Genomic DNA, 17954 nt, shown 5'->3' with positions numbered 1-17954 from the left:
GCAGATGGAAGAACTCCGTAAAATCTGCCTTTTAAATCAAAATAAGTAAATCTTTCAAAAAATTTTAAGAGAAATAAATATTACTAGATTAACAATGAGAAACTGATAAATCCATTCAATCCATAATGCTTCTTTCAGAAACCAACACGTCAAAGGAAATGAAAACAGGAAAAATACAGATGGTATGATCATCACAAATGCTCAGGATGATGCAATGGACATCTAGACCCTACACATTCATGTAATCACATTCATGGATTAGAATTAATATTATCAAAATGTCCATCCCCCAATCAAAATATTAAGTGCATTCTTCTCAGGTCTAGGAAAAACAACCCTAAATGTTGTATGGAATCAAAATAGAGACCAAGTAGTTAAGGAAATCTTAAAACAACAAAAACAAAGCTGGAGGCATCACAATAGCAGATTTCAAAACATACTCTAAGGCAGTTAAAATCAAAACAGAATGGTTGTCACACATAAAAAGACTTGGGGACCAATGGAACAAATCAGACACCCCAGTAATTAATCTACATATTTATAACCAACTCATGTTTGATGAAAGGTCTAAAATTACTCCCTGAAGCAAAGCAGTGTTTTCAACAAATGGCCCAAATGGATGCCCACAATCATACGCTTGAAACAAGACCATACCTTACACACTATACAAAAATTAATTCATGGTGGATCAGACTCTAACCCTAAAACTTAAAAAGCATGAAATCGCAAGGGGTAAACACTGCAGGACGTTCATCCAGGCAGAGACTCCATAGACAAGACCCCAGAGCTGTAGGGATAAAAGTAAAATATGTACAAGTTGAGAAGTTTCTGCACAGTGAAGAAACACTGTTAACCTAATTTAATGTTAACAAAATGAAGAGGCAAATGACAGATGGGACGACATATTTGCAAACTATACATCTGGCCAAGTGTGTAATATCTAGAACATATAAGGTGTTTGAGAAATTCAACAACAAAACAAGCAATCCAATTATGAAAGAACCTAAGGAATGAACAGGGATTTTTCTGATGGCCAATATCATCAATGGAAAGAGGCTTAGAATTACTCGCCATCAGGAAAATGCAAATAAAACCCACAATGAGGTTTTACCTCACCTCCCTTAGAATGGGTGTCTCCCAAAACAAAATAGTAATGAATACTGGTAACAATGTGGAGAAACATGATTTACTGAGGGGAGCAATGTAAGCTAGTATAACCTTTAAGGAAGACAGTGTGGAGATTGTTCAGAAATCTGGAAACAGCTCTACCCGATAACCCAGCCATTCTACTTACTGGGAATTAAGTCAAAGAAATGAAATTTTCATAATAAATAGTTATCTGTATTGTCTTGTTTCCGGAAGCTCCATTCATAATAGCGGTCACATGGAACCAACCCTGACGTCCACCGCTACTAAATCACCGAAAAAAATGTGATGAAAAGAGGAGAGAACACTCAAGCATAAAAACGAAAGAAATCATGTCTCCTGCAACAGAGTGCATGCTAGAGGGGATTACGTTAGTGAGACAAGGTACTATCCAAAAGGTGATACCTTTCCACTGATTTGGTACGTATTAACATTGAAGCACATCTGAGATCAGGTCATTGTTTATAGCCCTTTTCTATGTGGTCTTTCTACTTACTACCTGTTGAATTCTTAATTTAGTGGAGCTTTAGGCTTGCAATAATACACTGGAAGAATACAAACAAAAACTGAAAAGAAAAATAAGAAAGAGGTGAGGAGGAAGGGCTGGAGTAAAAACAAAACAAGAGGAACCGTGGGAAGCATATTTTTGCTCACAAAGAATGTATATATGAAAGATGTGAAATCAATTCCTTTCACATACATAAATGAATTTAATTTAAAAATGAAAAACCTCATAGAGAGAGGCTATACATGTAGGAAAAATAGTTTTGTTTTATGAAAAGTTGCTCATAATTTAGAACATATTCTCTGAGTTATGTAATTCCAATTTTACACAGGCTCTGTGCCTCTCACTGCTTTTACACTATTTTAGAATTCAGGAAGCCATAGATAATGGAGAAGAATGAAATAATTTTTGCCTGTAGGCATATAAACTATGCCTTGTGGAAACTCAATCAACTTTTCTCCCACTGGGGAAGAAGCTAGGTTGATCTAGAAATTTCCATATTTATTTCAATATAACAAATCAAATAGATATGCCTGTTGTTTGGATGGCTGAACTGAGGGAGTAACTGATTATTAATAACACTATCTTGCAAGTCATAACAGAACTAAAAGTTTATTTCTCTGAAAGGAAACAGACTAACTGCCAAGAAAGCAAGACTAAGAAAGAAAATATGCGAATGGAGCCAGAGCTGAGCCATGGCACGCAAAGCTGTCACCTGTGAGACTAGCAGCCCATATGGGCACAGGTTCGTTTCCCAGCTATCCCACTTCCAATTCAGCTCCTTGCTAATGGTCTAGTAAAAGCAGATGATAATGACCCAAATCTGGGGGCTTTCCAAAATTCTTCTTGGAAGAAATTTCTGGCTCCTGATTGCAGTTTGGCCTCGCCATGATATAAAAGATCTCTCTCTCTCTCTCTCTTTCTCTCTCCCCTCTCTCTCTCCTCTCTCTCTCTTTCTCTCTCTCTCTCTCTCTCTCTCTCTCTCTCTCTCTCTCTTTCTCACACACACACTCTCTGGCTTCTAAATAAATGGGGTTGTACCGATGGACACAATTCAATGGGTGCTACTAGATTCCGTGGGAAACAATCACTCAAAGCAATATTGCAAAAAAATGAGTTTTAGCCTTTGTTAGATATAAGATGTGAAGGTGATCTAGAACATTTACTTCTCTGATTTCTCTTCATTGCTTCCTTATCACAGAATAAAATGTGAAATAACACAACCTCCTAATGATAAGATAGCCCCTAGTTCTCAAAATTTAGAGTTACAGATGTAAGAGGGGGAAAAAAACCAACCATGAATTGCATAGTCACATAAAAGGGACTTGAAAAAAAAAAGTTACTATGTAAATACTAAAGATAAAAAGTGTGATGACAGTAAGTACAAAGTTTATTTCATGTGCATTGAAATATTTATCTGGAATATACCATAAAATGAAAATTCTCTTTTAACTTTTATATCAAAGCGAAAATGAAGAACCCTGCAAAGAAGTTCAAGTAAAATATTTTTATGATATACAAATGCCACTGAAGTGAAAAATCTTCAGGAAGACCACCCAACCTTGACAAGTGTATTCGCATGGGATTTAAAGAGTAATATTTGTATGACAAACAGTAGGTGGTCTTTCACATGGGTGAAATATTCCAGCTGACTTTAGTTCACGAGTGTTTCTAGAATTATGGGGATTCTTACCTGGCAAAACATAGCATTACCCTAAACTCTAAGCTTTATTTTTTGAACTCTATTTCTTCTTTGCGATGTATATTCAAACTTCACAGTCACACATGTGTCTGGGGTGCGTGTGTCTGTGTGTATTTGAGAGAGAAAGAGAATATGGGCATCAAGGAAATATGAACTCGTGGATACAGGGTTTTCTTTTAACAACTTATCCTTCATCTTGTTTATTTGGCTGTCAGAAAGCTCAAATATAAGACTTTTAACACTAAGGGTAACAAGTTTTCTGGCAAAATTCCACTCCTTTATGAAGCTTCTTATTCTCTATGGTTTAATGGTTTTACTCCATATGTAACAATACTTTCTAAAAGTGTAGAAGGATGAAATTAAAACACGTTTACTTCGGTGTAAAGAAAGTTGAAATCAACACATAGCCTTGTTACACATTTTTCATAACTTTTGGTGAACTTTCATATATTACTTATCATGCTTTCTCAAATCATTCTAGAAGTAGATAGAAAGCAATGGAAGAATATGCATATATTCAGGTCTTCAGATTTCACACACAGAGTTTAAAAACACATACATGAAGTGAGGTCTGATATTTCTTAGATCATGAGAAAGAAAGCTGCCTTTGAAATCCACAGCCATGAGGCTATTAGTAAGACCACAGCCATGGGTAGCAGAGTCTGCCAACTTACTTGCATATGTCATCTTCTGGGTCTTCAAGCCCAAATCTTTCATCAAATGTAAGCTGTATCCACATGTTTTCTTCTACAGCTACTAATCTCCATACCAAGACCGTATTTCTCGGGTAAGCATTAGGAAATCGTGGGCTATGGATACTTCCATTGGTAGAGACACTAATAATTCTCTCATGCTGGGGATCATGTACTCCTAAAAAAAAAATAAATAGATGAAAAGACTCAGACAAGCATTTACAACAAATATTTCCAGAAACTGATGCTGTGAAAATAAACTTTATCTTATGTTGTTTTGTTTTTAATTTTGTTTACATAGTTGACAGGGATGCATGCATTTAGAGGTCTCTGATCTGGGCAGTGAGGGTCAAGGTGTACTGGAAGGTCGATGGGACAAATGTCCCCCTTTTTTTTTTTCTCTCTCATGTGTCTGGAGGGAGGGCAGTGCAGGGGGTCACTCCTTCTTGTCATTTGTTTTGATTGGAAAGGCAGAAACACAGAGAGGAGGAGAGACAGAGAGGAAGATCCTCAATCTGATGATTCACTCCTCAAGTGATCTCAACGGCCAGTGCTGTGCCGATCCGAAGCCAGGAGCCTGGAGCCTCTTCTGGGTCTCCCACGCGGGTGCAGGGTCCCAAGCCTTTGGGCCATCCTCAACTGCTTTCCCAGGCCAGAAGCAGGGAGCTGGATGGAAAGTGGGGCCACCAGGATTAGAACCGGCGCCCGTATGGGATCTCGGTGTGTGCAAGGCAAGGACTTTAGCCACTAGGCTATTGCGCTGGGCCCTAGTATAATTTTATAAAAATTTTCAAAAGCCCTAAACTAGAATCTTAGCACATAAAGTCATGTGCTGGAATGTAGCTGGATAACTGTTTATACTTTTATATTTGGAAGGCCACCGTGGGTATGAAAATTCAACTACCAACTTAGTAGCTTGGTAAAATCTTTTTTTGCATATGGATATATCTAGACAATCGTTTAACCCTGGCAGTTTCTCATTAGTGTTTGTGATTTACAGAAAAGCTGTTCAACACTGAACTTTGTGTCTGCAGTGAGATTAAACAGATCATATTGTTGCTTTATAAGAACATTCATTTGCCTTCTTCTCCAACATCCAATCTCATAAGGATATGAGTAAGATGAACATCACTTTATTTAAATCCTTTGGATATGCGCTGGCAGACTATAATGCAGTGTGTAAAGGACTACAAAATCATATTTTAGACTAAATTCTGCAGTTTCCTCTTCACTTCCTTACTCTACTAGAATTTTCTCTTTGTCTGCCTACTTCCATTTCCCATAAGCATTTAAGCAAACAATTCCCTCCTTTTTCTCTACTCCATGTCTTAGGCTCCCTTTTCTTCTAGATTTGATACCAGCGTGCTTTTATCTCGATAATAGGCAGACTCTAGGAGACTCTCCAGTGTCCTTCCTTCTAGATGAATTCCCTCCTTTGAGTATGAGCAAGCTGATGGGATACGACTCCACCACCACAACAAACTTAGTTTGAATTAACCAAAAGTCAGGCAGCTCTGGAGGGTCTGACCTCATCAAGTGAGCTCCCACAAGAATCTGGGTCCTTCTTAAACTTAGAGAAACCAAATGGAGCCAAAGATTCAGCAGAAGGGGGATTCCCTGGTACTGACTGTGTAATCGTAGGGCGCCATGTATCTGACAAAAGCAGCTGGGACAAAGGATGCTTTAGAAGCTAAGAACCCTCCATGGAAATGAGACCCCAAGCTTGGAAGATGGTCTCCTGAGCCGGAGGAGAGAAATCCTGCCGAGCTGAAGTCTTCATCTTAATCTCCTAAGACGCTCTTTACAAATCCAAGCATGGTCATGTTTATCCTTCCATACATAATCTAGAAACCCACATTACTGTGGAAAGATTTGAACTTTATTTTTATACCCTCAGTCGCAAAATATCGTGGCTAAAATGAGCCTACTGAAATCTGTGCTCAAAAAGAACCTTTTTCATGTATAATCCATAATGTCATTAGGGTATCATTAAACATAATTTAAAGATTTAAGAAAACTAGGCCTTGCTGTCATAGAATTGTAAATTTCCTTTTTAAGATAAATTGCTGCTCCCTCCCCAAATTCATCTCAAATGCAATGAGGTTTGCCACCACACACATGATTTACAAATGCCTGTAAACATTTTATGCAAAATCTCAAGCTACTAGGCCTATAATTGAGGGAAAAAAATAAGAAACAAACATTAACTTCTACCAAATTAAGATTCTGCACCGAACAGTCCATTGCTTTCAGTCATCGTTCAAAGTGTATAATTTTACTAGTATTTTAGGGACGAGCCACAAATTTAATACCTTGTGACTATTTTATTCAATGTTTGCTATTCCAATGTTACAGCAAGAGTACTCAAATTACCACTGAACTAAACAAATTATTAAATTATTTACACATGATCTTAGCAGTGCACACTGACAGAATAAATCTTGTGTATCTGAGAGAACAGCTGTAACATGAAAAGTGAGATTTTACATAAATGCTAAAAGTTAAAATTGCAATTAGACACAATTTCATACCTTGCAAGATTCCTCTGATGATGCAAGTTATGAAAACATAAACAGAGAAAACTTAGAAAAAGAAGAGGAAAGATCGATAAGGTAAGAATTAGAACACTGTTGACTATATACAAGTATAATTCAATTATATAGAATTTCTACACTCATATCTGCACACGTTAGGTTTAGCATTAAAATCGAAGCAATTACATGATTTTTGCCATGCATTATCTACCTAGCTAAGCTATATTTATCAAAAGCAGTACAAAAAAGTATAATAAAATCAGAATGCTGTGTTATTAACAAAGATAAGAACGCTTCTGGATAACAGTAACAGTAACGCGTCCATGTCATTCTTGCTGTTATTTTAAGTTGATTTTATCCTGGACGAATCAGGTAAAAAAGAAATATTCCTCCAATCTCAGCTTCATGTAAAAGTTCTGAAGAATTCCACTTCCGGTTTAACACGTCATCAAAACATGAGAATTTCACAGCTGTCCGTGAGAGCTGTGACGTGCTCATCCACAAACACACTATGTCCAAGCTGGGTGACAAAGACCCTGTAAGAACACACTGTGTTTACTCCGCAGAGCTCCGCTGCTCTTCCTTGGGTTTGGCTGCTTGTCACCTGCACTAATCCTTCCTCATCCTAATCTTACTCATTGACCTATATAGCTACTTCTGTTTCATTGCCATTTGCCCTCAATTAAAACAAAAAACTCACTTTTAACAATGTAAAATCACTTGATCTCATATATATATATATATATATATATATATATCTTCATATGCAAATAAATACACATGTGCATAATCGTACGTATGTATTTTACGGGTTCTAGGATTCACTGTTCCGCTTTGTTCTAGAAAATCCAGAGTAACTTCAACCTGAACCTGATCAGCTCTGTAGCAAGAAGGGGACTGCCATTATGGTGTCGTCTGGAAAACCGTTATCTGAGGAACTGGCAACCCATGTAGATGCTAGTTCAAGACCCCGCTACCCTCCTTCCCCGCCAGTTCTGTTACTGTGCCTAGGAAAGCCTTTATTGCTTAATATTTAAATTTCTATTATTACAAAAATATGACAATACACTATATAGAAAACCCTGATGCTGACATTTGCTTTATCATCGCCTTTTTAGAACAAGAGCTTTAAAAAAAAAAAAAAAAAAAAACAGCAATCCACAAAGCTAGTAGTGCCTACATCAAACTACTTGCAAGGTATGAGAATGAACGTTAAATAACAAAATAAAAGGACTGTTGGACTAAGCAAACCATGACAACTAATTCTTTAAAATATGCCCTATTGAATCTCTTCAATGCATCCCAGGGGACAGTTCATCATTTCGCTCATCTGGTACTGAACAGTCAAAGCATGCCTCTTGGGAGCGTACTGAGTTTCAGATGGTTCCAGGTGCTGGGGACTTCCAAAACAAAACTAAGCCCTGTCATCTTAACCATCTTAACATGACAACTTCCCAAACTGTAATTTAATGTCAGTCCTAGACCAGGTATTGCCACAACCTGCTCTTCAGCCAACAAAGCACAGCTCAGAGGCTTTTAATGTTTATGTTTACTTTGCATTCTCATTGACCTCACTACGCTTATTTCTTTTTTTATTATTTCTTTTTATCATTATCATTTTATGATACAGTTCCAAAGGCCCTGGGATTTCCCTTATTCCCTCCTCAATTCCCTCCCCCCTCACAGAGTTCCCCTATAACATAACTATCGTATAATTCTTCATACACAATCCTATGCCCATCATTGCGGGCATGGACAACAGCAAAGAGTCCAGCATCCTATTGTCAAGATACAGTAAACAGTTTCATTGGGAGTCCATCTTTGGAAGTAGAGATGCATACTGCATTGTATTCTCACATAAGGACATGATAGTCTCCATGGCAAAATAGGGTAAGGACACGTTTAAACAGATGGAGAAATATTAGCCAGTGGGAAGTAACGAGGGCACTATGTTTCTTTCTAAGAGAAAAACTTTTAGAAACTTTTATTGAAGGCTAAAATCATTTCCTAGCTCTTAGCGCTGCTTCATACCTTATAGTAACAATATAAGGAAACTTGGTATCTTGAAGCATTGTTAAAAATCATTGCTAGAGGACTTCAACATGTCTCTATTTTGAGTCTCCACATACAAAATAAAAGCATGATTATGGAAGACAAGATGGCAATAATTTTCCTAACCTGTAATGACACAAGACAAACATCCAGCTATACAAACGTAAAATCAATTTAAAGCCTTTAGCTCATTCCATCTGTTATAAATATTCACCCTTGGCCAAGCGCGGTGGCCTCGTGGCTAAAGTCCTCATCTTGCATGCGCCAGGATCCCATATGGGCACCAGTTCTAATCTTGGCAGCCCTGCTTCCCATGCAGCTCCCTGCTTGTGGCCTGGGAAAGCAACTGAGGATGGTCCAAAGCCTTGGGACACTGCACCAGTGTAGGAGACCCAAAAGAGGCTCCAGGCTCCTGGTTTTCAATCAGTACAGCTCTGGTCATTGCGGCCACTTAGGGAGTGAATCTTTGGATGAAAAATCTTTCTTTCTGTCTCTCCTCCTCTCTGCATATCTGACTTTCCAATAAAAATAAAACAAATGTTTAAAAATATTTATCCATACACATGTTTATATTACCCCACTGGAGAAAACATGTTTTGACAATTTTTTTTTTGTTCCATTAAGTTTTGCATTATTGCAGACGTTACAAAGAAGACAAAAGCAGAATGTTGGAAGAGAGACAAACCAGGAGCACTCCACATTACAAAGAGTTAGGCAGACTGTCCACCATTCCTTCAATTTTTTTTCAATATTTGATCAACTGTTATACTATCACTCCATTTGGAAAGTTAACACAGACTCTTAGACACTCTACAATATCTTCAGCTGCAAAGTGCATATATTATCAAACAATATTAGAACGGGGAAAGAGTGGGGACATGATAAAACACAAACTCACACTATCCTTTAAACAACCAAGTTTATTGAAGAGAATATATGTCCAGCAAAGAACCCAGGCTGTGCGGGAGAATTCACATTTGCCCACTTGAGATCCACAATGGCCACTGAATTTAAAACATTCAAACTGGAGTAGACCAGTTCCCTCTGTGTTTCTTGGCAGACACTGCCCACTTTAATTACTAAAACCTTGACAGGAAGATGTTTAAATATGCTCAGTGAAAAAGAACTGTAACGAGAAAGCAGTTCAAGCTTACTCTTTACAGGAAAAAGGCAAATAACACCATCGATGTACTCCTTTAACAAATCATTAAAATCCACCAAAAATGAATACTAACAAATAATAAACTAGGAAAAGTTTTATTTTAGTCCTAAAACACAGCTTAATATATCAATGCTGAAAATTAGAGTTTACTACTTCTTTGAAATAAGTAAATATTTTACCTCCAAAGGCAAATACAATATATGGAATAAGCCTGCAACCTTGAGAGATGAAAATATTAAACATAATAACAAATGTTTACTTCTATACAAAGTATATTCTCTTGACTTGTTTTTTATGTTATTAAATAATGTTAATAATACATTTGCATAAGTAATGTTTCATATTTATAAGTTTCAGTTGTAACAGCATTTTTGGTTTTAGCAGTAACTCTAAATTCAATATCAAGATTGATGGGTACTATTACTTGATCAGGCTGCCCCTTATAGGGTAAGTCTCAATAAACCATATTCTTGAATATTCTGAGCATTTTGTCTTACTAAAGAAGACTGTATGCCCAACCTACCCCTTACCTATCCCTCTCCCTAAAATGATGCATATAAAAAAGTGAGAGCTTTAAAAGGAATGAAAATCGTAAATTAATTTTTAAAAACTACCTGTGGCATTTTGATGAGAAAAAAATAGTTTTGCATAAATAGTATTTCTCCATACAAGGATATTTTTTGAATGGTGAAAATCACCCAATCATATCAAGGTATTCCATTTCGACTCACATTATTTTTTCAGGTAGCGGGTCAATAATAAAGGCATGCATAAGCACTGAAGGTTTTAAGTATCCTTCATTCTAAAAGGACCTTTCGGATACTTATTTGTGGGATTCTTCAGCAACAGCTGGATTTATGATACCAGTTTTAGAATCAAGCCAAAGACATGGGGTAAGAGAACCCCAAAGGACAAGCTGAAACTAAGCATGAGACAGACTCAAGAAGATATACATATTTATTTGAAATAGGCACTCAGTTTTATGAAGCCCACCAGAAGTTCCACTTGCAAGAAGAGATTATTCTCTAACTCTCCATTATCAGTGTTTCCTGTCAACATTATTCAAAAATACCAACTTTCTTGTCTTCTGACCTCAGGGTAGACTCTGAGGCTCTTTCTGTCAGATTGGACAATGTCAGATGACACAAAGAGATTGGCGAATCCCCCTCCCTGGCATCCGCACTGTTTATGTGACGGTAATCCCCGGCCAGAAGACGCACCAGCTGCGTTCATGACCTCCCAGGAAGCGAACAGACCTGTTTGGACGCAGTATTTCCTTGAAAATTCTTGCCCATGAATCTAAACGTGGTGTTGCAAACTCCATTCTTCTGAACGAAGAATTTTTTAAAAAGGGGAGGGGGTGGGAAGTGGGCAAAAGCCAGAATAAATGAGAAAAGAACAGGAGAACGCCACTGGGGCAAATGTCCAAATTATATTTAATTCAGTTGTAGCAGTTATAAGAGTAGTAGCTATTTTGACAAATGGTTCGGACTGCATTTCTCAAGTTGACATAAGGCATTTTTAAAAAAGATATGCATAACCGAAGCCTTAAAAACACTGCAGTAAGCATCTAAATTGTTTGATATAAAGGGCAAGATTAGTTACTGCAAGTCACCTAATCATCAAATTATTTGATTTATAAAAAACTATGTCATGTCAGGTTTGATCATAGTGTCATAACTTGTTTAACATGAACCAACAGATTTTGAAACAAAAGAAAAATCTGATCGGGAAATAAAATATAAAATTTGCAAAAACTGGTGTTAATATCTGTCAAGACTTACTCATTAATTACCAAGAAAATTTTTATTGAGTACTCTCTGCCAAACTAAAATATGTACAAATGAAGCATGGGAAAAAATCCAAAAAACATTTGGATAATAAAGTATCTTGAGAACCATAGTTCTAGTCTCCTTGAATCATAACAGTTACAGCATCCTGCCAAGTGAAACTATTTTTAACATGTCAGAGAATGCACAGAAACAAGAATGTCAACATTTCAGTAAGCACAGGATAGTTGAAAGATCATTATGAATATAAAACACAGCACTTAAGTATTGGAATGACTCAATGGAAATGCGTTACAAAGACAGGGGAGACGACCACTATGAAAATAAGGGACCCAAGACTGCACTTGTTTGTACTGATGAACCAGATAGGAGTATTACACACTACCTTAATAAATTATTTTGCTTTAAGACCACTTGTCATATTCATCTTAAGTACGTAAGAATAAAATGAGTGTATGACCACAAAAGCTTAAGAATTAGAGTAAATAAAAACACATGTTTCGCTTACCTTTTAAATGTTCTTTCTCCTCTTTTCTATGCCAGTCCAGACGCTTGGGTATAGTTCCTCCCTGCCAGCAGATGGAGATAGTAAAATTGAGTCTTTGGGTGACCTCAAATCCTATTCTAGGGGGTGCTGAATCTTTCATTTCAGATTTGGAAGTTTAAAAATTTGAATGATCAAATAGACAACATAAAGATTGTAAAAAAATGATTATCTGAATCAAATGAATTTTCACTCATGATCGTCTGTAGTAATTGTTAAGGGAGAGCGTCTTGGCTGGCATAGAAAAAAATAAAAGAAAGAGCATTATTTGGAAGAATAGCTACACCCTGGATTCTTCCTTCTTCCCAGAATTTGTTCATTCATTCAGCTACTATCAATGATAGACATACTACAAAGGCTGGTACTGGCCAGATGCTCTCGTGAATATTAGCTATTTAATCTTTCATCACTCCATGAAGGAGTACTTGTCATGTCATAGTATCTGGTTCCAGAAACTCCACTGAGCTGATTCTTGCTTGCCCAGTCTCTGCAGTCCATCTGACAGCTGGTTAAGGCTTCTAGGAGCCAGGCAGCATTCGTTTCTTCTTAAGAGGGATTTTGCAGTTGGACATTCATTCACTACTGTTAAAATTTGGTTTTGTTTCCTTTTGATTCGAGTTTACTACAAGTACAAGTGCTCCAACAGCTTTTGAGGGAGAAATTTATAAACCTAAGTGTAGCCATTTTTTGGTGAAGACTCAGTAGGTCATCTAAAATAAAGCTAAATTCAGGATATAAACTCATGAAAATGTTCTAGTTTGAAAACTACACGTCTGATAAAACTTATATGGAAAAGAAATTTATAATTGCTGAAGATGGCCTATGAAAGCAATAAAATTATTAACATTTCAAAACCCTAATGAAGAAACAGGTATGTATCTTTTGAAGATGAAGAACCAAAATGAAGAACATTAAAAACTAAATTGTTATGCATGTATGAAATCATACTTGATCTTATGAAATAATTTTTCTTACTCTATTAACTTGCTGCATTTCCCATTAAATGAAATATATTCCTGAACTCTCTCACGGTTCAAGTCTCACTATGCCTTATAACTGTGGTCTGTGGCTTGATTTCAACACAACACATGTTAGAAAAATAGACATTACACAACAAGTCACCAAAAATAATACGAATCTATTGAAGAACGTTATAAAGAAAACAAAACTACAGTCTTTGAAAGGGTCAGCTTTATTGCTGTGTCCAACCAAATACAGAAACACCTGTCACCCTCTTTACAGCCCTTAAAATGATTTTCAGGTCAGAAAACATTTTCTTATAAACATGTCTTTTTTTGCTAAACCTGAAAAGCTAAGCTAAACCTAAATGTACTATGGGTGATTGCCTCAGAGGTTATAACGCTATCTGCAGTACCTGTACCCCACATCGCAGCGCCTGAGACTGAGTGCCGACTTGACCACCAAGTTCAGGTTTTGGCTAACGCACATCCAGAGAGGCAACAGGTGATGAGTGTTGGGCCTCTGCCACCCACGTGGGAGACCTGAATTTAGGGCCAGGTTCCAAGATCTGGCCAGGCCCAACTTCACCTACTGAGGCATCTGGTGAGTGAACCAGTGGGCAGAAGATCCTCTCCTTTTCCTCTTTCCTTTCCTCGGCATGTGTGGTGCACCCATCTATTTGTGTGTTTGTGTCCGAGTGTCTGTCTTTCTGCTTTTCAAGAAAAATAACTGTACAGTTAAAACAGGTTCGGGCACTTTTCCTTGTGAAAATAGTTGTCACAATAAGTATGAGGCCCACATATTTCTTTGGCAAACCTATATTCAGATTTTGTACTTTCATTATGGCATGCTTATTACCATATTTTGTTTTGTTTTAAGATTTACAGAGAGGAAATCTGTTCACTGGTTCACTCCCCAAGCAGCCACGATGGCTGGAGCTGAGCCAATCCGAAGCCAGCAGCCTGGAGCCTCTTCCAGGCCTCCCACCAGGTATAAGATCCCAAGGCTTTGGGCTGTCCTCGACTGCTTTCCCAGGCCACAAGCAGGGAGCTGGATGGGAAGTGGGGCCATTGGTATTAGAACCGGCACCCATATGGGATCCCAGTGCACTCAAGGTGAGGACTTTAGCTGCTAAGCTATTGCACCAGGCCCTTATTACCACGTTTATTTTTAAACATTTTTGTTGATGTTCAGCACGCAAAGAAATATAGACAAATGTTTAGATATATGAGTTTTCTGGTCATCTGTTAGGAAAGAGGAAGGAAAGAGGAAAAGGAGAGGATCTTCTGCCCACTGGTTCACTCACCAGCTGCCTCAGTAGGTGGAGTTGGGCCTGGCCAGATCTTGGAACCTGGCCCTAAATTCAGGTCTCCCACGTGGGTGGCAGAGGCCCAACACTCATTGTTAGTATCTCAAGATGCTTTACTGTTCCATGTTTCAGGATAAGAGCATGCAGTCATGGACGTTCCTTTTCTCCTGCACTTTCTGTTATCCAGTTATTAACTTCAGCAAGTCCTTTTTGCACTCTGTCTTATACCCTGATAGCATTTGCTTTTTGTTTTCCTCAGACCTCCAATCCACATATCTCATCCAAAGAAATTTCACTGGAGAGAAAGCTTGCCATGTTTCAGAAAAGACAATATCTCACAGTGTTATAAAACCACAGGACCAATGGGAGATTAAGGAAACAGTTTCATCTCTAGTCTTCATTGGAAACACGCGGTGTGTGATAAATCTTTATCTTCTATTCCAAAGAAAGTTTACTGTTGAGTACGATGTTGTGAAATGAGCTCTTGTCTACCATCCTCTTGATTAAAGTGTCATTCTTCCTATATTTACATGGCCTTTATTTTCCTTACCAATAAATAAGTTATGACAATGTTGTTTCCACTGCTCATTAATACAAACTTTCAAAAAGAAATCACCGCATGGTATTAGTGCTTCAAGAGAACACTTAGTACTAAGAGTTGACAGAGGGGCTCCATAATGATTAAGAATCCTTTTAACACATAGCCATTTTCTACGGGGAAAACAAGTGACTTGCCCACCAGGACACGCTGCACAGGCTTCCAGACCTAACGCTATTTTGCTAAATTTTATTTGTACTTATATCAAAGAAAGGTGCATATTTTCTTCTAACACTATTGGAAGGTTTCACTGAGAAACTCCACAAAGGAAAAATGAATGTGAAAACATGAAAGAAAACAGTGACTACTGAATGATTCAAAATACTAAAAGTTGATGAGAAGGGACTATCCCAGGATAGTCAGGAGCAGGACAGTTCAGGAGCAGGAATTGTTCTATGTGCACAGCCCTGATGCAGGAGAAAACAAAACCACTGTGGGAAGGAGAAGGCCTTGAGCTGCCTTCCTGCAAATTTGCAGTAGCAGCTGCAGTGTCTCGGAAGCAAATGCCGACACAGGGGTTTTCATCAGCTTAGCACTGGAAGCCCACAAGAGACTCCTTGCAAACATTAGTGCTGGACAGAAGCGGATGGCAGGGCCTGGAACAAAGCCTGGGAATTTCTAGAGGAGCAGGCCTCTGAAAGATCAGATTTTCAAATGGTCTCCCAGCAAAGAGAGCAGCTCAGGAAGGCAAACGAGTAATCAAAGGGCCCGGTAAGCCTGACCCAAGGCCAATGTGTTCTGACTGCTCAGACTGCAGATTCGACTACGAGTAAGAAGGAGCACACATAAAAACCAAACAGCTCGGATGAATGCAGGAATTCAGAATGAGTAAAAACCACCTAATTTGTCCTTGCTCCCAAACACTCAAACCCTTCCATGGTTTTGGCTTGGTATATACGTATGTTCTTAGTGTTTTAACTAAAGGCAAAATGTGCATACATAGATTAACTCCAATGTAAACTCACTGAGATGGACTCCAGAAAAATAATGTGCTAATGAGTATATACTGCTCAAATATTTTAGGCTTAAACTTAAAAAGAAAAAAAATGCATTTTTTATGCATTGAGTCCCTAAATGATTCCGGACAGTTGTATCGCTGTAGACCCAGGTCTTCATGTAGGGAAATGCTGACATCGGATGACAAGGGCGATGGCAGAGGACATTACGGACGCCATGCTCAGAATTCTCTGCTGCAAACAACAGGGAACTCTGAAGATTACTTCTCAAATTTATTCACAAATCTACACTTCCTAAAATTACCAAACATTACTGACAAGTCTTAAAGTAAAAAGAACATAAACGTTACAACAAAAAAAAATAAGATTATGAAATAAACTTGCCGAAAGGCCAGAAACAAATTGCGATTTAAAAAGAAAAAAAAAAAACCTCTAGTTTGTCCTGCTATATCAAAAATAACAGTTTCATCCACCTAAATGAAATGACAGTGGTCACAGCTGTCACTCACTGTAGCTGTATTCTGACACTGAAATTTCAACACACGAACAGACACACTCACATACGTGTTTGTATCTATGCGAGCGAACATGTCAATCAGCCATTTCAGATGAAGAGACAGGTGTGAATCCCTGAAGAAGCAGATCAATGATTTTGCTATGCAGAAGAAATGCCAACCAGACTAGGAGTGCTTACTGCCCTTAGGACAAAGTCTAGCCAAACATGACTGGTCCTAGCGCTCTGATGAGCTCTCGTTGGAAAATCTCATTGACTCGGGCTTTCAGAGGGCCAGCCAGGGCCTGCCTTTTGCACAAAGGCCCTGATCCACAGCCCACAATGATCTCTTCCTAACTCAACACCAGGCACACTTTTCAGACGCACATATCTTGCAACTCAAGCTCAGAGGCCTTTGCTGCTCTTTATGGCACATGTTAAATTGCATGTCCTTAACTAGACTGGGAAGTAGCTAAAGCCACAAAAAACGCCCCCACAATCTATGATTTTACAATATTCCCTGTGGATGTCACTGGAAACACACACTCAAATCACGTGATCTTTGACAAGCTATGTTTCGGGATAGCAGATACGTTTAAACACACATCCACCTTAGAACAGCTATGAATTTAGACTCATTCCCTACCCTACATCTTTGCTAAAAATTCCAATGTTGACAGCATGTGTACATTCTCATTTGATGTAAACACAAAACATGTGTGCCTCTTTTTCTAAGTCAGCATTTGATAAATTCTTTTTTTTTCACAAAATTTTCATTTCTTTTATTTGAAAAAGTTAACACACACACACACACACCCACCCCAAACGGCAGCCCTGGGCCAGGCCACATCCAGGAGCCAGGATCTTTATCCAGATCTCCCTTGTGCACAGCAGGGGCTCAAGCACTTGGGCCATCTTCTGTTATTTTCTACAGGCCATTAGCAGGGAGCAGAGTCAGCAGAACAGCAGGGAGATGAACTGTTTCCCATGGGATTCTGACGTAACAGGCAGTATCTCACCACCTTGTGCCATCAGGCCTGCTCCACAAATAATTTGGAGGACTTTTCAAACAAAAATATTCAACAAAATAGCTCTTCAGTACAAGGAAAAAAAATACTTGGTGACCTGTGGCACAAGTGAATATGATTTCATGGGAATGCTGTGAAAGTGTAACACAATATTCAGTTCAGAATAAAGATCCTCAGGCCCTGACGGATGAATCCAAGGCGGAGGCACTCACTGTCCAAACACTAAGACCTATGACAGTACTGGGGTCCATATGCCCAGGAACACCAGCTGAAGGAATGGAAATGACAGGTCTTGTCATTTAACAAATCAAGTGAAAACTATGAGCTTTGGGCAAAAGATAGTCCTCCATACAAAGTAATTTAAAAAATCCTAAAGCCTCAGTGATCACAAAAACTTATCCCTTCCTGATTAAATTGCCTGAAACTGTCACTTCTGGAGAAAACCTTAAGGGTTGGGCCCATCAGTGATTGCCTGCTACATAA

General features: G+C 38.3%; 1 protein-coding gene across 2 annotated transcripts in view; it reads right to left on the bottom strand.

Annotated features, from left to right (window-relative positions):
• The window catches only part of PDGFC (platelet derived growth factor C), a 132573-nt gene that overhangs the window by 55261 nt on the left and 59358 nt on the right, over positions 1-17954 (bottom strand). For both annotated transcript variants that reach the window (XM_058657467.1, XM_004591402.3), the window contains one exon: positions 4028-4223. In XM_058657467.1, coding sequence (XP_058513450.1) covers positions 4028-4223 — 196 coding nt within the window. The remainder of the gene's footprint in view (positions 1-4027; positions 4224-17954) is intronic.

Source organism: Ochotona princeps, chromosome 32 (genome assembly GCF_030435755.1).
Source record: "Ochotona princeps isolate mOchPri1 chromosome 32, mOchPri1.hap1, whole genome shotgun sequence".
Lineage (NCBI taxonomy): Eukaryota > Metazoa > Chordata > Mammalia > Lagomorpha > Ochotonidae > Ochotona > Ochotona princeps.
The sequence above is the reverse complement of the archived record's forward strand: the minus strand, read 5'-3'. Positions and strand labels throughout refer to the sequence as shown.